The following is a 27393-nucleotide window of genomic DNA, read 5'->3' as shown; positions in this document are numbered from 1 at the left end:
GCTTATGCCCACAGCGCCGAAAGTCAGCAGCCGCTGCTACAATTTTCATGGAGTTGCCTCCACCGCAGCAGGACCTACTCCCACACAAAATAATCAAATTTTTTCAATCTATTGACAATTACCTGAAAATAATCATTAATATGTGATTAATTCCTTGGCAACTGAGAAGAGAACGAATTTTCGTTGACCCACCAGCTTCAGTGATGGACATGAGGTGATCGATCAGAGGTTGCAGCAACGGGTTGTCCAATTCAGAGATGACGAACAGCACACCCAGCACCGCCACGCCGTCGCGGTGTTCCAAGGAAGCATTAAAGCTGGCGTACTTTGTATTGTGGTGCACCAAGTGAAGCTCCATGGGGAACCTTGCACAAGATGGAGTTACGAACAAGAATAAATGTACTAATGTCTTTGAGCGATGCATTCTGGCCGTAAGCGAGAAGGCAAATTTTTGTTGCTATGAAGATTTTTTTGAGCTGCTGTTGGCGTATAAAAATAATTATTCACAACACAAACAAGCAACTTCATCTCAAGATCATTGATGAATTCAAAAAGCTTGGTGACACTTTTGACCACAACGCCAAACTCCGGACTATGCGCAACAATGGGCCCTGCAAAAAAGCGGGAGCTCTCCTTGAGGCCGGTGTAGTTTATAAATTTTGCTTCAAAGAAGGTTGTAGACTTCTTCATTATTTGAACTACATTGGAGGAATTGGACTAACAACTGCGACATTGAGTATTATAAACAAGCAGCTTCATCTCAAGTTCATGAAAATTCAAATGCACTCTCTGGTCATAAATTGTACGCATATAATCAAATAATTATTCATCTACATACATCTGTCGGAAATTACTATGCGAGTTAACAAGTGGCAAATATTAAGCGGGCAAGCATCACGCTATTTCCGGTCACAAATGGAATTTGCATTTAAGTCTCATAAATAATGTGATTAATCACAACGATATATATGATGGAATGAATAGTACTGAGTAAAATTGCAAAGAAACTTTCTGTGGCAAATTTCTTGCAAACTTGATGGTGTGTTCGTTTAGCAAAGTGAAGTGAAGAGCTACCGCGTACTAGTACGGCAACGGTTCCCTAAGTGTTGTACGCGTAACTACTAGACGAACGCAATGGACTAAGAGGTGTGGCTTCCGGACCCTTCCGGCTTCATGGACGATCTTTAGTTAGTAATAACTTACTCCACAAAAATATTTAATACATATTACTCGATAATATAGCAGCGATTAATTATTAATTAATTAACTATTATTTAACGTCAATCACCAACAATCACCAGCAGGTCTCACAGTTAAGTTAAAACAGTAAACATACTTTAAGCGTAAATTATCAGTTCATGAGGTAAGATATAATGCATATTATCGTGCCAGTAATATAAAAGAAAAGAAATTTTTAAGAATTACCGCATGCAATAAAAAATCTGACTATAGACTGAAAAGATTAGAAAAACGATTAAACGACAGCGGAACATAAAACCTGCCGATTTATAATTGCAATAGGATGAGAAGAACTGTACATGTTACTAAGACAAAGCTTCTATTTAAAAATATACAACTATTCCGGAATATTTAAAGCCCAATACCTGAAATTGTCAATGGTGTGCTCCGAGCCCCTGGAGTCTTCCGCTCCCCAGTGGAGGTGGTATTGGTCAAACTTGTAAGTCGCACCCAAGTTGCCTCCTGACACTTCCGGCAGGTTTCTACTGATGAGTTTTACTTCCACTGCCTCATTAAAGAAAAAATATGATCATAATGTAGTGAGAGTTTCATTCAATTTACAAAGGGGTTGGCGGAAAATTATCTTTCGGTGCACAAATATTCGAATCCCTTCACTGTGACATGGCTCGAACGGATGTAATGAGGAAAACGTTCTAATGTATTCTTTCTTAGCGACTTGAATTGTACAGTTGCTTTGTTAATCTGGTTCACTTCTCCCTGTTCTTGAATTATTTAGAAACTGGAAAATTTTTTTATGGGCTTGTAAAGAATATGATGATAAACATATACGTATTTGAGTTGAGCATTTATCAGCTGAAGTTTTCATTGATTAAAATTATTGTCAGTTAAGATTTGTAGCGTTTTAAGATTCGATGTGAATTAACTGATCTGAATTAATAACATCTATGTAGCCTTTATTAATACGTCATAAAATGGGTAAAACTTTCAAGCATGGAAAACTTCAATGTTTTTCGTATAACAAATAATTAAAATAAATGAAGTATAAAATGAACTGCACTTCTAAATTTCACTCAATTAAAAAAATATGATTCTGATCAAGAGACAAGTTTCAATCTCACTACTCTATAGTTCAATATATTTTTAGTTACTAACTGTCCACGAATGGATTATTGATTCAATGTAACTCTATCCACATAAACAGACTATCATTAACTTCTTCTCGAGAACACGGTGCACTTACTGAACACGGTACACTTATTTAACACGGTACTCTTATTGATCACGACACACTTGCTGAACACGGTACTCTTATTGGACACGGTACTCTTATTGAACACGGTACTCTTATTGATCACGACACACTTGCTGAACACGGTACTCTTATTGGACACGGTACTCTATTGGACACGGTACTCTCTTATTGAATACGGTACTCTTATTGAACACGGTACTCTTATTGGACACGGTACTCTTATTGAACACGGTACTCTTATTGATCACGACACACTTGCTGAACACGGTACTCTTATTGGACACGGTACTCTAATTGGACACGGTACTCTCTTATTGAATACGGTACTCTTATTGAACACGGTACTCTTATTGAACACGATACTCTTATTGAACACGGTACTCTTATTGAATACGGTATTCCTATTGAACACGGTACTCTTATTGGACACGGTACTCTTATTGAACACGGTACTCATATTGAACAGGGTACTCGTATTGAACACGTACTCTTATCGAACACGGTACTCTAATCGAACACGGTACTCTTATCGAACACGGTACTCTTATCGAACACGGTACTCTTATCGAACACGATACTCTTATTGAACACGGTAGTCTCATCGAACACGGTACTCTCCACGTACATAATAACTAATAAGCAGTCAAGATTTGCACGTTTATGACGAATCAAATAAAGTAATGACATATGAACAGGGTCAATTGTGTCACAATGACGTAAATTTTTAATTTTTATGTATTAAGATCACTCGATTGCTGGAAAAGGCCTCAGACAAAAATTTAAATGCAAAGAAAATATCACAAAATTTCACAATTTCTTTATAAACGAAAGTCCAGTTCCATAGTCAGTTCAAAAACCTAGATCACAGAGACAAACAATTAGTAAACTAAATTCACATTGAAGATATTGACACATAAATCGACGACTGAAAATTTATTTTTTGTTGACGGATAATTTTAGAATGAGCTCTATTTTCCAGAATAACGATACTTTCCCTGTTCCTGTGCGATAGTCCCTAGATTATCAGTATTGTTGCGCGCAGTGCGCATCAGCGTATGCCGATATGACATCACGCAATTTTTATTCTAGGCTGGCGGAGCACAAAGGGAGGAATTATAGAACAGGAAACCTGCTTGCGCATCCCCCTTATTCAGCTGTAGGCGTTCCTGCGGAGCAGCGCAACGTCCCGCGGTGTTCGATAGCGATCTTAGAGTTTTAGTCTCCGCAAAAGGTGTTTTTGAACTACAAATTTTGGAATGCCGGTATATTTTTAAACAGAACCCTTGCTTAAATGCCGCCTTCATATCTTATCCCTTCGAAATTGTAAATAGATAGGTTTGTCTCCTCATGCTTACTTCATTTTTATTTGCTTGCTTTTGTTTCAATTTTTCGTTATAGGTTTTAATATCTTCAAAGTGAATTTTAGTTTACTAATTGTTTGTACTTGCGTTCGCGGTTTTTGAATGGACGATGGAGCTGGACTCCGAAACGTTTTCGCTAATAAAAGAGTGGAAATTTTGTTAATACTTTCTTTGCGCTTAAATTCTTTATGCTAAACACCACAATATATATACTGTCACAAACTTTTCAGCAAAGTTTCGGTATTCTAATGATATAAATATATATTAGTAGTGACCTGAATGTCCAGTGTTCGTGATGCTTTCGGCGTCAGGAATTTGTTGATATCGAAGGAAGAAGAAAGGCTCAAACTCCCTCGCGGGAGAGGAGGACGGGTCTAAGTTAATGGGGGACTGGCGGGAGCCTCGGCAGGAGGGGAACTCCGCCGCGAAGGGATCAAACTCTGAGGAAAAAGTTCGACTAAGTGATGGAGATTGAGGATTGATTTAAAATTTGAAATCAAATTGAATTGCAAAATGTTAAACACTATAATTAAAAACAGATAATATAGCATGTTGATTGTGTATAATTGTAGCAAAAAAATTAAACTCATTGAAGAAATTATTGAAACTCATTGAAATTAAGTTATACACAGCTTCTGACAAGCCGAGGTGTGCTTACACTCATAACATGACTTGTTAGATGCAGGAGATAGATGAAAAACTCATATAAACTCATCTAAAAAAATTCGTATAGACTCATCTATATATCAGAGGCTGAAATTCAAGCTTATAAGTGGAAAGACACTATATTTCGGGCAATTAGAACATAAATTAAACGAGCGAGATTCTAGAAAACCATTACCTCTTTCAAACAAAGGCGATCGGTCGAACTCAAAATTCTCTTTGTATGGCTGCCAAGTTCCTGTTGGAAACAAAGTGTAGAGCACTAAACGCATAATAAAATTCTCACTCAAAATAGTGTTATTTATAATCTTTTTTATAAGTAATGCTGCTGTACGCCGCACGTACGTATTATCAAGAGAGGACTGATGTTTACCAACATAATATCATTCTAGCAAGTGTCTGGTTTTGTCTTTCAATGGGCGACAAACGTTGTCTCCACAACTGCAAACGCTACTGACGAATTGTTATTTTGTGCTCAAGATATTTCAAATTTCACCTGCGTTGCCAAAGTAAGGCGCGAGGTTGTATTCAGAGTATCCGGCGGGGGATTGCCAAGCTCCTCCTATAAATAAAGCACAGCATGGGGTGAAGAACATTTATCATTCTTGTCTATGTTTATAATATTTATATCTTATTCTTGTCAGTATTATTTATATTAGAATGACGTTTAGAAGGTAAATGGCACATGAACCATTGTCTGATTTTGCCGCCTTTAGCGGTAAATGAGATCAATTATCCAACAAGTTTACAGCTGCAAGTGCTACTGAAATAAATGCTTCATTTCAGAACGTAATCCACTAATAATTTTACCTGCTCCTCCAAAATAAGGCGCTGGGTTGTATTCAGAGTACCCGGCGGGGGATTGCCAAGCTCCTGCTGTAGTTAATGCATAGGATATTTAAAGCATATTATTCTGGTCTACTTTTATTTTGTGCATACATTATTCTTGGCATTATTACTTATTTGAGCATGACGTTTGGAAGATAAATGGCATCTAAACAAGTGTTTTGATTTCATCGTCTTGCGGTAAACTTGATCGATCATTCTACAAGTTCACAGCTGCAAGTTCTACTCAATTTAATTCTTTATTTCAGAACGTAAGCCACTAAGAATTTTACCTGCTGCTCCAAAGTATGGGGACCTGTTGTAGTGAGAGTACCGCGTTGGTGGCTTCCATGCTCCTGCTGGGAATTAATCACATGAAGCAATTGTCTCATAATTATGTTATACAATGTTATGGATGACATACTCGTATATTATGAACATTTACACATTAGATACACATGAACATTAGATACACATGAAAATTGTATAACTCAAGTTTAAGCAATCGACGAACAGTCAATTCCAAATAATACGCTTTATAATACGCTTTTTAATTTTCTCACTAATTCATTCTATTATGGGAATAATAGAATGAATTAGTGTTAGTATTGTCGAATTAACACTTAAGCATCAGTTCTAATATCGTCAACTAACTTCAAAATAAAGGTTTTCCCAGTAAAATTCAACTGAAGTTCATTATCAAGCAAGCGTTTATGCCGAAAACTTGATAAATAAATGGTTCATATTAAATTAAAATGTACTCATCACTTACATGATACATTTTGATCGAAGAGCCTACTTGTTATTTAAGGGGAGCATGTACGTCAAAAATCGAAAATTAAGACTTTTCCGCTTTTTAGGCTCATTTCAGAGGTCCAAGAACTACCTACGCACTTAAAGAGCCCAAAGCCATGTTTGTGCAATCATTTGTTCGTTCACGACAGCCGTCGAAGAGTGGATATATAAAACCTATGTCTTCAATGATCACAAATTTCAGTTTTTTTGGCTTTCCAGAAAACTTAGAATTTTCATTTTAAAATCTATCTCCTATGATTTTCAAGCTACAGCATTGAGAGAATCACAATTCGATTCGTAAAGACCTGATCTAACGATCAACCGGTCACTTTTTCCGATTTCTTTTTGTTTGGATTATACATTGAAAAATGGGGGAGGGCTAAAGTTGAAAAAATCAGCAAAAGCACAGAAAATAAAACAGACAAATTGGAAAAAGTTATCGGATGATCGCTAGATATGGCCTTCACGAATTGAATGATATGTCTCATGATGTTGCAGCACATTAACTGAATGAGGAGCTGAATTTTCATAGCACCCCCCTATTATGCCCATCTTTTTCGAAAAATTTACAAGAAAGAAAGTCTTAGATTTCCATTTTATACATGTTTACCAAGTTTAACAATGATCTGTTCGTGAATGAAGAAATTTTTCAACTTATATGCTCCCCTCCATAAGTACGTACGATGAGCAGCGCTCGCAGCCAACACGCTCGCCAGGACCAATACCCGCATCTTCTTCACTCGCTGCTCGTCTTCACGCGACTGTACGAATATTGGAAGCAGCAACATAAGTATTGCAGCAAGGGATAAATATTGTGTGGTGCCGGTGGCGGAAATGAGGTGCAAGGAAGGAAGTGCGGTGTGTGAGATGTAAGTGTGGTGGAATCGATGAATGTGTGATGCAAATTAAGGGTTAAAGTGTGGTGATGTGGATTACTGTGTGGTGTGGGATGTAAGTATTAATATGTGCTGCAAGTGATCATTGTGTGATACTTGGTGCGGAAATATGGTGTAGGGAATGGATGTTTGGGAATGTGATGAAAATGCTGCATGTTCGGAGCATATGTTGATGGTGAGACGCAGGTGATGGATGTTTGATGCAACCGATGGATGTGTGGTGCATAAATTGGATGTGTGGTGAATAAATTGGATATGTGGTGCAGGAATTGGATGTGTGGTGCATAAATTGGATGTGTGGTGCANTGAACGCTTCAATGCCACCGGTCCTCAAATGAGCGAGTTATACTCGTAAATGGTTCAAAAGGCTTTTTGATAAATATAAAGTTTTATTAAATTAGAATTAGTATGTTACAGAAACAAGAACTCGTTGAATACCTTGACAAGCATGACGCGCGAGGTTATCAAGGAAATAATCCTCGCTGTTTCGAGGGATGTGCTCCCCAACTTCTATGCTCATCACCCAGTCCCATTTTCTGCCGAGCCAGAGTCCCTCCTCACTGAGGTCGGCGTGGGAGATGAAGCCTCCGCTCACTTCCTCGATTGCTATCCCACCGTCGAAACCTGCGGAGAAACAAGACCAAATATATCAACTGCTTTTACTCGTGAGAAATTTGTTTAGGGTGTTCTGAGCGTGTGCTCTGTTCAGGGTGTTCTAAAATTTCTGGCCCCAATGTAAATAGAACGTCCAATTATTGTGCCGTTTATATAAAAATTACTGAATCTTTATTAAAAATTTTTTATTACAGGTTAGCAAAATTCAAGAAAAAATAATATGTCTTATTTTCGATTTTATTTGAGGCGAACCTGAAACGGTATAAGTAAATTGGGAGACAGTAATCTCAATGTCGCAATGGAAACCAAATATGGCATTCCCGGTGGTTAATCGAAAACACTTATGTACGAATTAGCTTGGGAATATCTGCTTAAATTCGTTTTATTAAAGTCAATCATTATTAAATGCTCAGTTGGCATTTATATTTTCATTAAAACAATTGAAATTGAATCGGCTACTCTACCTCAATCTATTGCATAAAAAATGTGCGACTGATTTTGAGAACAGATTAAAATGTTTGTACCTCATAGTTGCCTGGAAAACTCCTCTACTTGAACTCACCATACTCTTACTTAAGTATTGCTTCCTAACTTTGGTTGAATATGCCTTTCTTTTATTTTTTTTAAATTTATGACTAAATCATGAATCGAAGGTTAGATTTGATTACCGTTAGAATTACTTAGTTTGGTTGCACCTAAAATCAACTGCAGTCATCTTTATTATTATATAACAACATTTTGGGCGCATTTCAGGGCGATATTGTTTTGGCCGCAACTCTGGGCTTGAACGCAAAGATGAGTAGGGTTAAAATGAATAAAGTAGTAAATAAATGAAGAAATACTGCAATGAATAGGATAATGAATAGAGCAACGTTCTTCGGCACGAAAATTCCGATAATTAAGGAATTGAGCGATATTTACCTTGCTCTGTCATAATTCTTAGTCATAAGTTCAGGGTGAACTTGGAGCTCAGTAGGTAATGTATCTTGAAATGAACACAAAAAAGTGCATAATTTATATTTTTAGAACACTTTATTCGAGTCGCAATTTTCTCAATTATTCTTGCAGCAGGTATTAAAATGTCTTAAACATCGTAATATAACTCTTAACACTCACCATGCCATGAATATACTACTTTAGGGGTCTTTTTGATGCTTTGTAGTGTTGCTTGCATATCAGCGATGTATTCTTTCTTCTGTTTCTCACTGAGCTGAAAATTCGTTTGGTTTTTACGCAGCAAGCACATGCCGTACTTGCCGAGTCCTGCACCGAAGTCCGCCACCGAGGCGTTGCCCACCAATTCCTCCACGAAGTAGCACAACTACGCGGCAAATACATAATTTGTTAAGAACTGCAAATATTTAAATGAAAATAGTGTTCTAATTACTAACTCTATCCTTACACTTAATTAAAATGTCTTGACGACTTATATCACGTCCAATTTAGGTTTAAACTAAGGTTTATGTAAACTAAATTGTTCATTGTGTGTACAATTTTCCTAAGGGACCGCTCCTTCGGAAACTGCCCGACCCCACACCTCGAGTTCGAAGAGCAAGTTGCCGCCCTTTCGGAAATTACCCTGTCCTCACCTCAGGTTCGAAGATCAAGTTGCCGCCCTTTTGGAAATTACCCTGTCCTCACCTCAGGTTTGAAGATGAAGTAGCAGCCCCTTCGGAAATTACCCTGTCCTCACCTCAGGTTTGAAGATAAAGTAGCAGCCCCTTCGGAAATTACCCTGTCCTCACCTCAGGTTTGAAGATAAAGTTGCAGCCCTTTCGGAAATTACCCTGTCCTCACCTCAGGTTTGCAGATAAAGTTGCAGCCCTTTCGGAAATTACCCTGTCCTCACCTCAGGCTCGAAGATTATGTTGCCGCGACTTCGTAAATTATCCTGTCCTTAACTCAGGTTCGAAGATTATGTTGCAGTCACTTCGTAAATTACCCTGTCTTTATCACAGGTTCGAAGATTGTGTTGCAGTCACTTCGTAAATTAACCTGTCTTCATCTCAGGTTCGAAGATTGAGTTGCAGTCACTTCGTAAATTACCCTGTCTTCATCACAGGTTCGAAGATTATGTTGCAGTCACTTCGTAAATTACCCTGTCTTCATCTCAGGTTCGAAGATTATCTTGCCGCAACTTCGTAAATTACATTGTCCTCACCTCAGGTTCGAAGATTATGTTGCCGTCTCTTCGTAAATTACCCTGTCTTCACCTTAGTTTCGAAGATTGTGTTGCCGCCCCTTCGTAAATTACCCTGTCTTCACCTCAGGTTCGAATATTATGTTGCCGCCCCTTCGTAAATTACCCTGTTTTCACCTCAGGTTCGGATATTATGTTGCCGCCCCTTCGTAAATTACCCTGTCTTCACCTCAGGTTCGAAGATTATGTTGCCGCCCCTTTGTAAATTACCCTATCCTCAGCTCAGATTCGAAGATCAAGTTGCCGCTCCTTCGTAAATTACCCTGTCCTCACCTCAGGTTCGAAAATTATATTTCCGCCAGTGTAGATTCTGTCAGCAGTGACACAAAACCCGCCGTTGCTCATGACGTCTCTCGTTGCGCACCACAACCGTTCCAAGGACTTGGACGCGCGTGTGAGACGTCTTTCTAGTACACCAATCTGATGAAAATGTAGCATTGATATCTTTTGTACACGCACATTAATATTTTCATTGTTATTCTATTGAAAGATCTGGCAGCTTAAGTCACCACTGATATAGAGACGCTGGCTACTAGCGAACCTGAACAGCGATTTGATAACTTGAAGAACAAAACTTCTGTATTGGTACCATCTCAACATCGTTTGTCTTCCACAGGTTTGGCGCTTACAAACATTATTAGGGTACGGATTTGTTTTTAGCTCATACATTTGAAAAAGTTACTTACGGTCGTTTATGAAGGGATTACGCGATTATGTGTTGTGAAGAAACAATTTCAATTGGGAAGGGAAGCGAAAAATCGCGTATTCAAACCCTTTCCCAACATATAAAAGCATAGCGGTTAATTTTCGTGGTTCACAAAAACCAATGATTCACAATAAACAGTATTCCATATCAGATCAATTCCAAAATCGCACAAGGGAATGACTACGACGTACATTCCTTTCTAACGGTATTCATGTTCTATTTTATATGCTCCTTTCAAAATCAGTGTCTTTGTTTTCTACACAATTGATACAAGCTAAACTACAGATATTCCTAACCACAAATTCGTACACTACACTGCCAGGACACCAGTGAAACGGAATCGATGGTTCTCTTCGCTTTACACTCATTTTAGCCTAGTTGGCTTTCTCAATTGTTAATATTCAGTGTTAAATGAATTACTTTGCCACTAGATTACACCTGCTACTTGTTAAATTATATTATTTTTTGCCAAAACTACCAATAAATGAATGCCACGAATTCTCAAGACGGCTATCACAGACCTTTTCTTGAGAACTCTGCCACGAATATGCATAATCGTCCTCCAGATCATCGGGTGAAGCGGCTGCTCACGAGAGAGAATATCGTTTAAAAACAACCGCGGAAGCATGAAAATCTTTCCATCTGTGTTTTTTTAAATTTCTCATACATTGTTCATGAGCGTGCTTCCCATAGAGAAAATATACCAAATGATCATTTAAATGTGACGAGGGAGGAGACTCCAACTAGAGATATATAATATATAGGTGCTACGTCTTGTGCTCTAGAATTATTTCCAGTATTACTCAACAGGAAAATTGGATAGCAGTGGCAAATTATTTGTGTATGAACAGGATGAATAATTAGAGAAATCGTTATTGCTTGGAGTGTAGATTTGAAATGGGATTTAATCCCTAAAGATAAGTATGGGGTTTGAGATTTTGCCTCTTGAAATTAAGGTTATGTAATTATGGGTTTCTTGGTTAAGATATTCTTCATATATGTATTATTTTCTCATTACTCTTTTCATTCTTGGGATGAGGCTACTTGTTATTGGGTCTTCTGGCTATTGGGCTTAGTGAAAGCAGCCGATCTAATTTAGAGGAGCTTATCATTTCCTAAAATTACATTGATGATGCCACTTAAAAAGCATCTCGGTTTAATCAACTGCCATTTTAACTGTCTGCAAATACTGAAGAGCTAACAAAGCTCGATATCCATGTTAATTACTCAGGAAAAAATATATATCCGTAGAATCGTAAACACTATAAACTTCTCAAGTACACTGTACTAATATTAAAACATTTCCTTCTTCATATACGTACAATGCATGTTATGCAGAGCAATAATTTGTTTTTGCAATTTAATATTATGTACATAAGATTTACCTGAATCCTGGTGAATGTAACTAATAGCAGTATACGCCAATGCCATGAAGGTGATCACTGCAAGCAATTTCAATGGACAAGACTTGATGATACGTTTTTGGTACATCTTATCCAAATTGAGACTAATGTCAGAGTTTATTCTGAAAAGGAAGAATAAATTGTATTGAGTCATTCTTTACTACAGATGAAATGCCAAAATAGAGGCGTTAAATGCTCGTTCCATTGACAGCTGACAAGTTGTGGTCAGTTTGGTGACGAATAAATCTTTAGCTCCAATCTGGCAAGATAAATGTGGTACGCACAGTTGGACACTCTTTGACCATGTCCTCTTCGGCTCATGTCCTCTTCGGTAGTCATGACCCAAATTTATAGTTATTACAGACGATGAAGTCATTTTGTGTTGCTGAATTTCCCGACCTATGACAACTTGAAAACTATTTTTCTCATTGAAGTTGTAAATCAATTAACGCGGTACAGTACATTAGTTCATCGTACGGTTGTGCAACACGTAAATATGCAACACATATACGAATGTGCTCACATCCCACTAACGTGACGTCATTTGGTGATGCATGAACGTCGCCTTTGTGTCGCGTGGTCAAACCGCAGAGGTACGTGCATGGTGTCGCCTCTGCGGTGTTCTTTCTTGTTTCAAAAGAAGAATTGTAAGCATTTTTATTATCTTTATTTGCATTTTGGTTGAGTTTTTTCAACTACAATAAAGTTTATTTAGTTTCATAGTATTTAGTTTCATTAGTACCATCTGTAATGAGAAATTAATTTTGCTCATCACTGGTCTAATTAATCGCTGGTCTAAATTTAGGAACCATTGAAAGTCTTTTTTTTTGTATTCATAGAACGCATCATTAAATGGTGCATGAACTCATAGTTACACAAATTAAGGCTAAATGACGCATAAACTCATAGTTACACAAATTACGGCTAAAATGACGCATAAACTCATAGTTACACAAATTACGGTTAAAATGACGCATAAACGCATAGTTACACAAATGACGGCTTAAATGACGCATAAACTCATAGTTACACAAATGACGGCTAAAATGACGCATAAACTCGTAGTTACACAAATTACGGCTAAAATGACCACACACGTTTCAGAAAAGGCACTGCGTCAATCGCTTGGCTCAAATTCTGAAGCTTCTTCCATCAAAGGCAGTTTATGATGTTCCGGAACGCAGCCACGGGGAACTTGTATATACGATATGGTCCCCATCACTGGAAGCAAGATCTCTTGCAGCCTCGGTTAAAAACTCTGCGATGTGAGTTGAAGTGGAATATCAAGTGTTAAGAGGTACAAAGTTATAGATTTCTTAAACCCTCGTCGTTCCTTGCTCCATACGAGCTCATCAATACGAATCATCGTCATCCAAAGAATGCATTCAAAATACGAGAATTATCGGTCTATTAGATGTCATATCTTGGTGCAGCGTCTGATGTGCAAAGGGTAAAAGAAGAAATGTACGGCGGGTACAGCATACAGTCGAGTATTGATCGCGTCATTACGGACATTGAATGCATTATACCTAATCATATATTCCATTCATCATTCCATGATGAAGTAGATATAAACGACATCGGCTTCTAAGATATGTCACGGCACTGTTGCTAGCTTACAATAGCCTGACAGATGTTCTCGTATTTTCGAGTACTCATTAGAATTAAGAAAACATTTCTTTACTTCTAACTTCTATTTGTCTCGTGAGAAATTCGTGCTGGATATTCGTATGATAATTACAAATGCATTGCTCTAATCAAAAGGTGCGTAATAAATTTGGAAGAATAATTGACAATAGAGTGTTAGTTACTTATGATGTCCAGTAAATGGTAGTAATGTTGTTGGACCAACACATCATTTTGAGCTAAAGGTTATTGTGTCTGAATTGTTGAGTCCTGCATTATGACAATTAATTTAAAGTAATTAATTTTCTTTTCTTCTCTAGCATTTGAAATGATTTGGAAAATATAGCATTTTGTTAATAATAATCTTCTCTTCATTAACGTAAGCTGTACAAAATATAAAATTTATAAGTAGAGTCTTGATGGATAAAATTATTATTATCATAGAAGTTACTTCAGTATATGATTGCAAATATGATCACGTGTTGTGTCGCCGCAGTTAAACAAAGTCGTTGGAAAATGATGGACAACTTGCCTGCGTCGCATGAACTGAAATGATAGCGTGCTGCGCAGAATTTGCCACAGAAAAAGATAGCGTGCTGCGCAGAATTTGCCACAGAAATGATAGCGTGCTGCGCAGAATTTGCCACAGAAAATGATAGCGTGCTGCGCAGAATTTGCCACAGAAATGATAGCGTGCTGCGCAGTGTGCTGCGCAGAATTTGCCACAGAAAAAGATAGCGTGCTGCGCAGAATTTGCCACAGAAAAAGATAGCGTGCTGCGCAGAATTTGCCACAGAAAAAGATAGCGTGCTGCGCAGAATCTGACGACATATTTTACTCACGTACAGAATTATCAATTTATTGTTTATTTACATGCATTTTTAACTTTAATGTTTATATTGAATTATGGAAAAGCGAGTTTTCGAGTACAATCTCGCTTATTCATATTAAAATGTATAAATGTTCAAATTCTTCAGTTTAGTAACTAGTGACATGCTTCCAAGCAGTTGAGAAAAACATCTCCGCTGCAACCAATCCACCGAATATATTTTCGACAATAACAATTATTCATGCATATAGTTATCGAAATTACTAATATAGTTGTCGAGATGACTTGTATAGTTGTCGAGATGACTCATATAGTTGTCGAGATGACTTGTACAGTGGTCGAGATGACTCATATAGTTGACTCATATAGTTGTCGAGATGACTCATATAGTTGTCGAGATGACTTGTACAGTTGTCGAGATGACTCATATAGTTGACTCATATAGTTGTCGAGATGACTTGTACAGTTGTCGAGATGACTCATATAGTTGTCGAGATGACTTGTACAGTTGTCGAGATGACTCATATAGTTGACTCATATAGTTGTCGTGATGACTTGTACAGTTGTCGAGATGACTCATATAGTTGTCGAGATGACTTGTACAGTTGTCGAGATGACTCATATAGTTGTCGAGTTGACTCATATAGTTGTCGAGATGATATTGTATAGTTGTCGACATAACATGTATAATTGTCGAGATAACTTAATATAGTTGTCGAGATGATTCCAGCCGACACATCTACCATAGGTAGATATAAAATTATCAATTAAATGGAGCTGCCATGTTAGGTCTTTATTCAGCAAGCGCTTCAATTGATTGATAATAACTGCTATTAAAACGTAGAAATGATTCATCACATTATTGAGTCCAAAATGTCCTTTTTGTGGTATATTTTCAAGCAAGAAATGAACGCAGCAAGGTATTCAATGAAGGGTGGTTAGACTAGGTTTTGTCTTGCAAGAAAAAAAAAACGCAAATATCTGACAAGTTTAACTTAATAGTGAATGTCGTTATATTTACTCACTACAAACTTTAGACCATAATTCACAGCAATAATTTCACCGCAAATACAAGAACTTTTCATGTGCAATGATTGTAAACCTGTGCACACGTCATGGGGCAAACGGAGTGAGGCACTCAAATCTTTTCTGCACGTGTCTACTCTCTGCGCATATGCATGAGCCAACAATCTGCTTTATTTAATGCGTCCCATAAATAGCAGCAATTGTGCTCCCTTCATCGCCGGCCAATCATCGGAAAATTCCCTTTTTTACCGCAAAGTTTGCGCCCTTTATGTCAGAGGGAGCTGATCCAATCGAGTGATGTTTGATGTTTCAATACTGCAGAACTTCAAAAGAACATCGCTGAGCGTTGTCCACGCTTGCGGGTGGATGCTTCAAGGAGGCTCGGACGGCAGCGGTTTCATCCCCCGTATGACTTAAAAAGACAAAATTCTTCAACTCGTCGATATTTTTATTGATGCAAATTTGAAGAAAATTCTTGATGACTCAACGCGTCAAAGTTATTTTTACAACAACGCTATATAAAGTGCAGTCATGTTTTCATAATGATTACGTCGATGGTTCAGTGATAGTCTTTGCTCAATATTTATGAACGTCAAAAATCGTGGTCCACTTGAAAAAAACGAACGAATGTGGAAATCAACTTGATTCATGTGACAAAACTACGCACTACTTAAAAAATTAATTACAAATTAAATTTAAATTAATTTAAAAATTTTATAAAATAATTATACTATGGCTGTTTTCATCGATCAGATTTGTTATTCGACATTGTTCTTTGCTGATTCGTGATTTGCCTTCGATACTCGTATTATAGTTTCTCGCCATCACTGCTCTCAAACTTGTTATTGACAAAATTCTCTGTAATTGACACCGCACGCATTCCAGTATTAAAATTATTTCCGACACTTATAGAGTGTCTTCATTTTGGTTCGACCATTTTTTCATTATCAAGATCCTAAATAATGTACATTTAATATGTGTTAATATGAAAGTTATTCACAGACCAAATAATATGCGTTAAAAAAGTACTTTTGTTAGACCACACTTCTAAAGAGGCCGGTGACTCCTATGTTACACATGTTCAATAAATTTCTTTTATTTTTAACATTTATAACAGAATATTTTTATTTTTAACTTATTTTTTTCATTCTGTCAATTGATTCATGCATTGTCTCCGACTTTAGGGTACGTACACAGTGAAAGCCGGTTGCCAGCGTGCTGGTTACCTGCTGAGGCTGGCGCCTGAAACAAGCGCGAGAAGTTGTTCACAGTGGAAGCAGGAAACATGCTTGTGCATTCCCTATAACGATTGATAAAATCTCTCAATAATACGAATCATACAGTCAAAACTCATTATAAATGAATAAATCGCAGGATAAATTAATCATATAACCCGTCAAACTCTCTGAACCGCTGAAAAGCTGTTAAAAAAATTTTAAGAAGAAATTTGATCATGAGAAAAACTGAGAATTTATCGAAGTCTTTACTGTCTGTTGAACCTGCACCATAAACATGTCCACATCAACTGCACCATAAACATGTCATCACCTGCACCATAAACATAAACATGCCATGTCCCATGTCCCATGTCCCATTGTCCCATGTCCCATGTCCCATGTCCCATGTCCCATTGTCCCATGTCCCATGTCCCATGTCCCTCTGTCCCATGTCCCATTGTCCCATGTCCCAACAATTTCGCGTTGTCGTTATCGGATTAATTAGGCAGTGGACGCCAGCGCCACTTTCGATAATTCTCCGATAATCCTCCAAAGAAATAAAGAAAATGGAGGGTTTAAAGGAACAACTAATTCAAAAATGACCATATGCCAGGCAGGTTGAGCAGATAAGAATGTGCAGTACATTCCGGTAAATAGGTATAAGCAGGTTGTCGGCAGAAGCCTATTCGTACAGGTTTCCACTGTGAACACTTACATTATCATCCTATGTTCATTCTTGTGGCCGGTTGGAGCAGGTTGCCCGCGCGGGCAAACCTGCTTCCACTGTGTACGTACCCTTAGGCCAGAGTGCAAAATTTCATATCGATTGGACAGGTAAAGTGTGCTAAATATCGATTATAAGATTTGTAGCAGACAGATAAACAACAGGAAGTAAAGTTAAATAGAAGTGTGGTAAGATTTTATTAAACAGGCGTCAGGATATAGCGGAGCACTGGTCGCCAGCGCCGAGTCCAGGTATTCTACATCGCGTCATAGGACACATCGTGAGCAGACATTCTATTGATATATTGTCTAGTTGATAATTACAAGAGAGTTTGGCTTGGTAGGGCTATCATATGTGTGAACATTTTATGAATGTTGTCAACGATCTGTTTAATATTTTAAGGGCAGGGTGGCCCAGTGGTTAAAGTTCAGAGTATCAGGATTGGCGCAGAGAGGCGCGGGTTCGATCCCAGCTCTGTGCGCCAGTTCCTGGTCAGAATCGGCGTGGAGGCCGGGCGGTTAAGCACAGCAGAATTTGAAGCAGCGAGTTGCGAGTTCGAGACTCGCAACAAGCAGTGGATGTTCTGCGATGTTAAGATTCGGCGACAGGCCTTCGGCGTAATAAACGCTGAAACAGCTATATTATATAATTATAATATTGTGAGACAATATTGAAATTCTGAATAGAAACATGCTGCTCCACCAATGCCCCCACCAAAATGTCAGAAAATAATTACGCTGTGCTTTTATATCAAGTTATTCGTAGTTTTCTGAGATTATAATACATTTGAGTATAACACATATGAGAGTATATGGAAAAACATAGGAGCAAACAGTACAATAGATAGCAATAGTACAATAATCCATTCACTTTAACTTCCGATTTCTTCATATTCACCAACTATTTGATTCATTTCAAACATTTCAGTTATATCCTGAAGAGTTTTTCCTCTAGTTTCCCTGACGAATGTAGCGAAGAAAATGGCTGCCACAAGATTGATGGAAGCCAACATCCAAAATAGGCCGTAGGTGTGAAGCAGCACCTACAAAAAAGTTGGACTTATAGCATTAAAGTAGCCAATATTCCATTTAAAATTAAGTGACTATATCATGATTCAAATAATAGCCTCATGCACGAGTGTAAATAACATTATTATGTGTACATATTACGCGTTTATAAGCAATAACGTGAGAATGAATATAAAGGAACGTTGAATTAAGGTAAAAGGTTCTTTATGTCAGCCTTTCCCGTGCATGTAGCAAGATATCTCAAATCTGTTCAAAATATAATGAAACCTAGTTCGAGGATCTAGCCAACGTGTCCCATAAAAACCCTTATCAATTAATATATTAATTCAGCCTTAATTTTTTTTATCCAACAACAACTGTTCCATACTGTTAAAGTGATAGCCAACTAAAATGCTATGATAGCGAGCATGACGTAGTGCAGAATAAATACAATTCAAGCAATAAATTACAAAATTAAAATAAATCGAAACTGGAAGAGGATTATTATCACTCTGCAACAAATAATCGCTACATAAAGCTCAAATGGCTGGAAAAATCATTATCAACTGCATTATAATATATGTATTCATGAATCCTGGGACTGGGCGGAAAAATTGTATGAGATAATTAATAAAACAGAAAAAATTACTGGTAACGATCGAGGAACTGAAAACCTTCACAATTAAGACGTCATTCCACGATAAATAATTTTGATCAATTACGTATCCCAACGTTTGCCCCTCATCCCTGTGTACCAAATTCATAAATTGCATAAGTTTTCGTCGTAATCTTACGAATAAAAACCAATTTAATAATAATATACTTTTATCATCCTTCATGAATGAATCCAATTGGGAAAAACAAGCTATAACAATAATGTAATCGCGAATGAAACAAGGTGAAGTTACTGGAATACAACATAATTAGAACATATAATGTATTTAACATATTATATATATAATGTATAAATCGAAAAATTACATTACTAAATGAAAATGTTATTTTACCCACACAACCAATAATGCTTAACATGACATACTCGTGATGACTGAACATTGAAAAGTAGCTGAATGAATATTTGCCTTAAATTTGGTTTTATCATTCGCTGTGATCCAAAAATCTGTTTAAAATTTAAAAAAATTACTTCTCTGCCGTGGGTACCATAAACATCAAACCATCTATTATATAAGAGACCCCAAGTATCTGCGATAAAAAGCCGTAAAAACGGAACCCAAACTTGCGGTTATAAAGAACGAAGAATTTACTCCTAATTGAACCCTTGTGAGCAGAGTAGGATGAAGCAACTACGCAAATCAATTTCAGATCATAATTAGTGTTAAATAACTAAAGAATTCTGGTGAAGTTTTAGTAAAATTTTTATCATGACATCACCTCGAGTTGGCTGAACGTGAGAACCACGATGAGGTTGGCCGCTGCCCCGCACACCATGGCTACTGACGACGCCAGTTCCTTGAAACTCGGCGGGAACATTTCTCCTTCGTGCCATAATAATGTCATCAGATAATAACGCACTATCAACCACCTTAACCTTGTATTGCAACACACGTCGTGAAATGAAATTTATATTTCAGTTGAGATCTTTTGTTTAAACAAATTGTGCGAAAAATAATACTAAATGAAAATAAAAATAATCATGCAATAAGTTGATTATCAATACAAATCTTGGAACTCATGATCATCGACGATTATTCACCTTTCATTATATAGGGTGCACTTCACAACATAAAAATCTTGAAACTTTGAAGAAAATACATGATAACATTTTTTTATCCTTCAGTAGAATTAATACCGAGCAGAACGTTGGGTACGCAGCCGTAGGCGACGGTGTACAGCGCGACGAGCAGCATGAGGCTCAACAGCGGCACGAACGTCGCGTCTCGCAGCGCCGCGTCGCCCCAGCGCTCCAGCAGGTAGTAGTAGGGCGCCACGCATCCTGCAACACACACCACGCGACTTCAGCACCCATTTTTCCTCCGATTTTTCGTTATTTTCAGGTTTAGTAATTACTTGGAATTTTAAGGAATTTTAAAATGAATAATCATTCCAACTTCAGCACAGTTATTTTTTTCGCTTTGTTAACAACGTCGCATTTGTTATTTTGAAGCAAAACTTGTAACTACATTGAATTCTAAAATGAAAAATTATCTCAAACTTATTTATGGTAAAAGTTTAATTGGAAAAATCTAATGCTGATTATGGTGCGTTACTTGCCACTCTAAACAACGTGACGTGAGGAACACAAACACAAGCCCCACCGAGACACACGCTAGTCCCTGTCTCTTATACACATCTAGATGTGTATAAGAGACAGGTGCAGGAATTGGATGTGTGGTGCAGGAATTGGATGTGTGGTGCAGGAATTGGATGTGTGGTGCAGAAATTGGATGTGTGGTGCAGGAATTGGATGTGTGATGCAGGCGATGACATTCGACGCTGATGCTGGCTGCTAGGTGCGGGCGATTACTGTGGAGTGCCGGTGATAGTGTTGGTGCTCCTGAGGTTTGTGTGTTGCAGGTTGGGTTTGTGGCATAAGTAATGGTTCAATAATGTAATAAATTAATATTATATAAACTCTCGAGAGTGATGCTACCGAGACGCGCAACTGGTTTCAATAGTTGACAGTGAAAAGTGTTACTTTATGTTGTTAGTCATCATCAACTTTCAACATATTAGAGAGATATGAGTAAAAAAATTCTACGGATCTTTTTTTATACGAATCTTCTAAAATTAAACGTTTCGGTGTTAAGTCATGTCACGAGAGAAACTAGACTGTGTGCCACCCGCGGGATTTTTGAACAACAATGTTGTGTTGCGATTCTGCCTTTTTACAGAAGGCGATAAATTTACATAAGAATCCGTAAGCGAAACAACATCGCACATCAAATGTTAAAAATGCCATGTAAAATTCATCATAATCCAAAATCTTTGTTCTGTTCATTCTATAATAGTACCAAGAAGTGTAATTAAAGGCAGCATTTAGTCTTGCATCCTTCAGTAATTTCTCACTTATGAAACTAATTGATCGAACATAATCACAATGTATTAACGTAGAGCGCGCACGACACTCCAATAATGAATTGCTTAGTCGCTTTATGAATGCTTGAAAATTTTTATATCACCTTAGTTAGTTGCAACGAAGTTGGTTGTAACCATTTGCACGACCGGGGGGGCTTAAATTTGCGTTACTCTGGCAGAAGTAGATACGATCGAGCCAACTTTCCCAATGATGAAGGCTATAAAACTATAATTTCTTGTACCACACATTTGATGACATGTTTACTCGTTACTTTATCTAATTTATAGCGAAATTGTGTTCGCCGGATCTTACAGGTCAGTGACCACAGACCCAAATGGGGTCAAAACCTCGATTTTGTGTTGATTTCTGGTGGCAATATATTGATCAACCAGAACTAAACATCAAATCTTCGAAAGCTGACCGAAGAAATTCCATTCAAAATGGATAAATTGTAGGTAGCTTCCAATCTTTTAACGAACAAGTGTTCCCGACACACAGCACGTGATCTTTCGATCTTTACCCAATACTTCAATAAGCCAACACTTTACCAAACGGTGGATTTTCAATAAACAATCAGTTGAAAGTAAACATAATTAATGGAAGAATAAATAGAAACGCAAAACAACAAACCTAACATCCTAAAATCCTAACCATAACCAGCTTAACCGTAATGCACAACCCTAACCGTGCGTTTCAATCACCTCCAATTTACTCACCAAGATTAAAGTCCAAATATCGAGGCCTTCCTGAAATAGAACAAAAAATAACACTTAAAATACCTTACTAGAGAATATAAATTCATAATAAATAAATTAACACACACAAATAATCAATATAACACGAAACGATTCACTCTAAAATCGAACAATCTCATATATAATCACAGAGCTATCGCTCATGTATACATGCAGGAATTGTTCGTTACATCGGCATCGGATACCACATCGGCAAAAACACTGGACAGCTACAAAACTACAGAGCAGCTGTAGACAAAACGCCCTACTGCTGGAGGTCACGGCTAAGGTGATTGAAAACTGAAAATGATGAACCAAAATCCTAACCTATTACATAACAACTTAAAATTATATGTACAGCAATTAAATCTTTTTCCTCTACAACATCACAGTTTTTTCAATCTATTTTCATAAATCATTAACCAACTATTCATTGCTTGATTTAAAATAAAATGTAGGTTGTTAGGATATTACGTCATTTGAGCATTTAACCAAAATCTAATTTTTAACAATGGTCAGCGTTGTTGCCAATCGATCGAGCATTATTGACCATCGTTCATAAACTCCAGGGTCAACGTTAGCTCTCCAACAATCAACGTTGGATTGAAGTCACGTCATAAAGGTTGAGTCTTAATCGCATGTAAAAAATCACTTCAACGTCATACTGTTTATCGCAATAGTATTAGAATACTACAAATGTGTCTCAAGATAATCAAAGCAGCACCTCATCCACGTTGAATGGTTCATATTGAACTCAATGCGTTTACATTACTTCTCCACTACGGAAAATAATTCATCTCAATTGCTACCGTAAATAAGGATCAGTGCCATTACGAAAAATTAATTATGTTGTTGTTTTGATCACTTGTCTTTTTCTAAACATTTAATGACACTCACAAGATGATTTTCATTTCCTTCATGTTCGTTTTCTTGGCTTGTTTATTTCACGATTTAAAGATGGTGATATTTTATCATAAATTCGATGCAATAAAATAATTCTCATTAGTTATAAATTTGTCAAAAGCACATTCCATTCCTTAAAATATACTAATGCATCGCATAGTATTCATTACATACAGAGACATAAGTAGTTGGGCTCGATATTACTTGGTACGATAAATTTCTATGTAAAAGTTAGCCCCGATTGTTAGATCGCAATGGCTAATTAATGGGGTCTGCCCATTGAATCGATTCTAATGGGTAATGATTTCAAAGCAATATTCAAAGTAATGAATATCGACAAAATATAATGCTACGGCATTAATTCTACGTTGCATACTCAAGTTGCAGCAACAATCGATACGAACTCTGATATCAGTTTCATTAAAATTATAATATTACAACTTTGAAACAGCGTAGTAATATTAGAACGTTCCTCCTTACGTCTACATGTCATTATAAAAATTAAGTTGCTAATAACCAATTTACAATCGTAACCACCAATTAGCAATATGATTCAAGCGCCGCGGAAGAGTGGTTGTTGTTTCACAGTTATTTCATCAGCGAAAAAGCTGCTATATACTGTATATACAAAGTGCGTCGAAAATTTCACAGGCGACATTGCGGGGTAAAGGACACGATTGTCCCACACCTTAAATGAACTCCAATTAAAAGTTACAGTCAAATCTCATAGGCTTGTCTGTATATATTATTCCTTTGTTCATGTTGATTATAAAGGTTTTCTTTCCGCACCATCAGGGCCACCACCACTTCATGAATAATGTCGCCGCTAAAACAGTGGTGCTGCCAATTTGGCCCTTCGGGAGCGTGTAAATAAAATATTTTGAATCTTTAGTTCAATTATCATTTCTTAATGAACGCATGCACGTTTAAGAACTGATATATTGATATGATACAATATATGGCTGACCTTTGTAAATTCAACGCTAGATATTAAAGATGATGATCATATTAAATATATATTTTTCATATGGTAAAAAGCCTTTTGAACGAGTTACAGAAAAGTTTCCAAATGAGGATTGAAATTAAAGTACATTATTTTGACGTCGTTCTATGCTTGCATAAGTTTGAATTATATCTATAACCTATTGATTAATCTTGAATTTTACGAATAAATTTTATGCTGATGGTGATTGTCTGCAAGTAAAAGTATCATTTTCCAATGTGGTGAAACAGAAGGTTAAAAACCATTTAACTAACCTTTCCTGATCATAATTTATCAATTTCTCATTAAAAAACGATCATATATTATTGCCTTTTAAACGTTCTATTTAGATTCTGCAAGCGTAAGTTAATTTTTCGTGTTAAGTTAATTTTCTTGGTACTAAACCGCCTGTAGTCACGAATAATAGCTCATTGCATACAATGTGGCGTTGTTACATTTTATTTATAAATCATTTTATCTAGTATTTTATTTATTTGTATATCATATCTAATACTAAAACATAATTAAAAATTATTATGTAGATGATAAGCAACAATCAATATGTTCTATTTATAAGAAAATGCCGTCTATGAGGCATTTCAAATCATCCATACCGTATGCAGGCACTGAAAGCTTTAAGTGTTGATTGATGTGTTTCATCCATCAAAAATAGGATTAAAATTTTGCTATAGAAGTACCGTCATCTCCAATGAGGCAAAAAAAAATAATGTAAACAGACTAGAACGTGAGGCCAAGGTCGCCTTGCACAATTAGAGAGCAGCAGGTTTTCCGCGCTCTGGAGCAAGTTGTGTGTACCGTATGCGTCAATCTTGCATACGTTCAACTCCATTTTAGTTAGTAGTAATACTGTACTAAGTCCTTCAAATGACACAATATATTGAGAAATGTTAGGTGACACTAAGTTGGAAATTTGCAGTACAACTTAATAAATATACAACATAACTCTAATTACGGCATTTGTGTATTTTAATTATGACAGAAAAGTCGTGCTTTATCGACGAATCATATATTGACCCCGTCGGTGTCTGTTGAAAAAGCAATTATTAAAATCCAGATTCGTATATAGGTAGATTTAAGTTAATTTAATGTTTCTCTAAAAAATTGTACATTATTTAAACTGAAATTTTCCTACATTTCTCTTTTCACAAAACAACTGTAAAGTTTAAGACGGAAATTAACAGTAAAAAATTAGAAACACTGATCTAAAAATGAATTTTGAATTCTCATTTGTGCACAATTTTCATGTACAACTTAAATTTAATTCGAAATTATTTACTTCATATATGGCCTCATTCTAAAATATCTGAAGTCAAAGCAGCAAAATCTGACTAACACATCCGCTGTCACTGAGCACGTAGCACGGCCCTCGCACCACCGTCGCCTGAACGTCAATGGCCGGACTAGCGCCGGCCGCAGGTTCTTGTAGTTAAATGGCGCAAGGTAATTAAGTGCGTGCCCCACATTACAGATGGATATGACTAAATTTAAAGCTCCTGTTGAAGTTTGCACTAGACTGTTATGTTATCTATTAAGAATGTAAAAATCTGGGGATCAACTTTCTACATAATTCTCAATAATGAACCATATACGGTTGGGGCTTGAAATGTTACTAAGTGGTATCAGATCGTAGCTTTGATTTTATGCTTTGTGCTGTATAGTAGATCAGTCGAAAAGTTCCTTAATAGTTAATAGAATTAGGTCCAGTTTTGGCCAGATGATACGTATCGGATAACATTAATTTCAGTTATGAGATTGATACAGATAAAATTTATTTATGTTAAAATAATGTTATGATTGCACATTTTCCGTCTAATCCATCAATCCTAAGCACTGGTATGACGAAAATACAGTTCATTTCCATAAATACAAGATATTTTGAATTTTCGTGCTTTTTCCTCCGCTATAAAATTCTTTCTACTTTATATGGTTCAAAGCAATTGAATCATGGAACCTATTTTAATTCCATCAGTGCAAATCCAAACGCTTTATATTTAAGCTTCTAAGCAGAAAACTTAAACACCTAATTCTTTGGAGAAAACTGAAAATTTAAATGGATCCCATACGGCAGCCATAAAATTTTTTATTTGCACTTAATACGAAATGATTTTTCAATGTCGGGGAAAGTTTATGGAAGAATTTAAATTAACAAAAAACCTCATTGCCCTCGTCAAATCTTGAACATGATCCATAAATCAATAATGTTCTTATCAGTCTTAATTAATTTGTATATTTCTGATGTGTCACAGGTTTTAAAAACTTATATAAAAAATAGTATTTGAAATTGTTCCGTTAATTTTAGTAGCGCATTTCAGTCTTAAAACACAGGCCAAGGACTCAACTTGCTCACTCCCATCGTTTGCTTGCCATGTTGTAATGACATTTGAGGTGCCTTTGAATGCACTTTAAACAAGTGATGCAATTATACAGAAATTTTAAAAGAGTATCGCCCTGGTATAGGGTACGCGAGGTAAAAATAATTGACCTTGGCCAGAGACTGTGGAAGAGAGGAAATTGTTACATGCTCACTGCCCCCAGCTATCGGATGTCATGCGTCTGGGTGAAACTGGTTTCAAGAAATATAATTTAAAGTGAGGGAATTTTTTTGTAAGATAACCTTGATTGAAGTTGATACCGGATCCGAATGAGTGAATGAAGTCAGCAATTAGCCGCGCGTGGGTGTTTGAATTAACATGCAATTGAACACGTATAGCTAAAGAGCGTGTTGAATTTAAAGTCCTGACGCGTACATTTTTTTTGGCTAAATCGTTCTTAAGGTGCGATTATGGCGTACACAACTAAGTTATAGGCGATTTTAATCCACTTATTTGTTTTAGTTTGATGCTGGCTCTCGACACACCTGGTTTAACGGAATGTTTGGAACGTCTTTTAATTAGGAATCATGTTCTGAATATTTACATGAGTTTTTAGATCTTATGTGTTCGTGTTTGAGTTAAAAGTATTTTACTCGTCTACTCAAGTGAAAGACGTATTTTCATACGCAATATTGCGTATTTTCATACTCAATTATTTTACTATTGCTGTTGTTAGTTTCACAGAAACCGATTTTGATAAGAAGTTAAAGGAAACTCACGTCTTCAAACCCTTGTGAACGCATAAACCATACGCAGCGCATTACAAGAATGTTGTAGTCTTGGTATGCAAATTCTTAAAATGTTGCCGTTTTATTCATATAATTTTTCAGGTGACCTAACGATTTAACGAACTATGCCGCTAACAGTGAGCGGTGCAGAATTTTTAAGAACGGAATGAGTTGCTAGATAAACACTTGTTAGGAAAAAGCAAAATGAGTTGACCGCAGCGTGACGATCGAGGGAGATGCAATCGTGGTGAGATGATACGCCTGCAGCGTT

At 36.8% G+C, this 27393-nt stretch overlaps 2 protein-coding genes across 3 annotated transcripts in view; both read right to left on the bottom strand.

The window, feature by feature from the left end:
• LOC108673734 (carbonic anhydrase-like) overlaps window positions 1-26061 on the bottom strand; it is a 31672-nt gene extending 5611 nt beyond the window's left edge. Inside the window, exons 1-10 of one of the 2 annotated variants that reach the window (XM_018161605.2) lie at window positions 25299-26061; window positions 22099-22128; window positions 6779-6857; window positions 5595-5660; window positions 5287-5352; window positions 4973-5038; window positions 4655-4714; window positions 4089-4253; window positions 1605-1743; window positions 193-365 (exon numbers count right to left, since the gene is read on the bottom strand). In XM_018161605.2, coding sequence (XP_018017094.1) covers window positions 193-365; window positions 1605-1743; window positions 4089-4253; window positions 4655-4714; window positions 4973-5038; window positions 5287-5352; window positions 5595-5660; window positions 6779-6827 — 784 coding nt within the window. In that variant the 5' untranslated portion in view covers window positions 6828-6857; window positions 22099-22128; window positions 25299-26061. The remainder of the gene's footprint in view (window positions 1-192; window positions 366-1604; window positions 1744-4088; window positions 4254-4654; window positions 4715-4972; window positions 5039-5286; window positions 5353-5594; window positions 5661-6778; window positions 6858-22098; window positions 22129-25298) is intronic. The other variant, XM_018161614.2, reaches the window with a different exon arrangement.
• On the bottom strand, window positions 7396-12039 carry LOC108673650. The gene is made up of 5 exons (XM_018161512.1): window positions 11899-12039; window positions 11035-11096; window positions 10081-10227; window positions 8724-8928; window positions 7396-7616 (listed from the first exon to the last, which is right to left on the bottom strand). Exons 1-5 carry the CDS (start codon window positions 12002-12004, stop codon window positions 7396-7398), a joined length of 741 nt encoding a protein of 246 aa, XP_018017001.1. The 5' UTR covers window positions 12005-12039.
• Window positions 26062-27393: the final 1332 nt, after the last annotated feature.

The sequence above is a fragment of the Hyalella azteca genome, unplaced genomic scaffold (assembly GCF_000764305.2).
Source record: "Hyalella azteca isolate HAZT.00-mixed unplaced genomic scaffold, Hazt_2.0.2 contig7536, whole genome shotgun sequence".
Classification (NCBI taxonomy): Eukaryota; Metazoa; Arthropoda; class Malacostraca; order Amphipoda; family Hyalellidae; genus Hyalella; species Hyalella azteca.
The sequence above is the reverse complement of the archived record's forward strand: the minus strand, read 5'-3'. Positions and strand labels throughout refer to the sequence as shown.

Bases quoted from the DNA above. Each gene is read 5' to 3' on its own strand.
- LOC108673650 (XM_018161512.1), bottom strand. From the start codon at position 12,004: ATGTACCAAAAACGTATCATCAAGTCTTGTCCATTGAAATTGCTTGCA. The intron at 11,097-11,898 runs GTAAATCTTATG...TCTCGTGAGCAG, and splicing joins TTACATTCACCAGGATTCAG to CCGCTTCACCCGATGATCTG. The intron at 10,228-11,034 runs GTCTGTGATAGC...CATTTTCATCAG, and splicing joins GGCAGAGTTCTCAAGAAAAG to ATTGGTGTACTAGAAAGACG.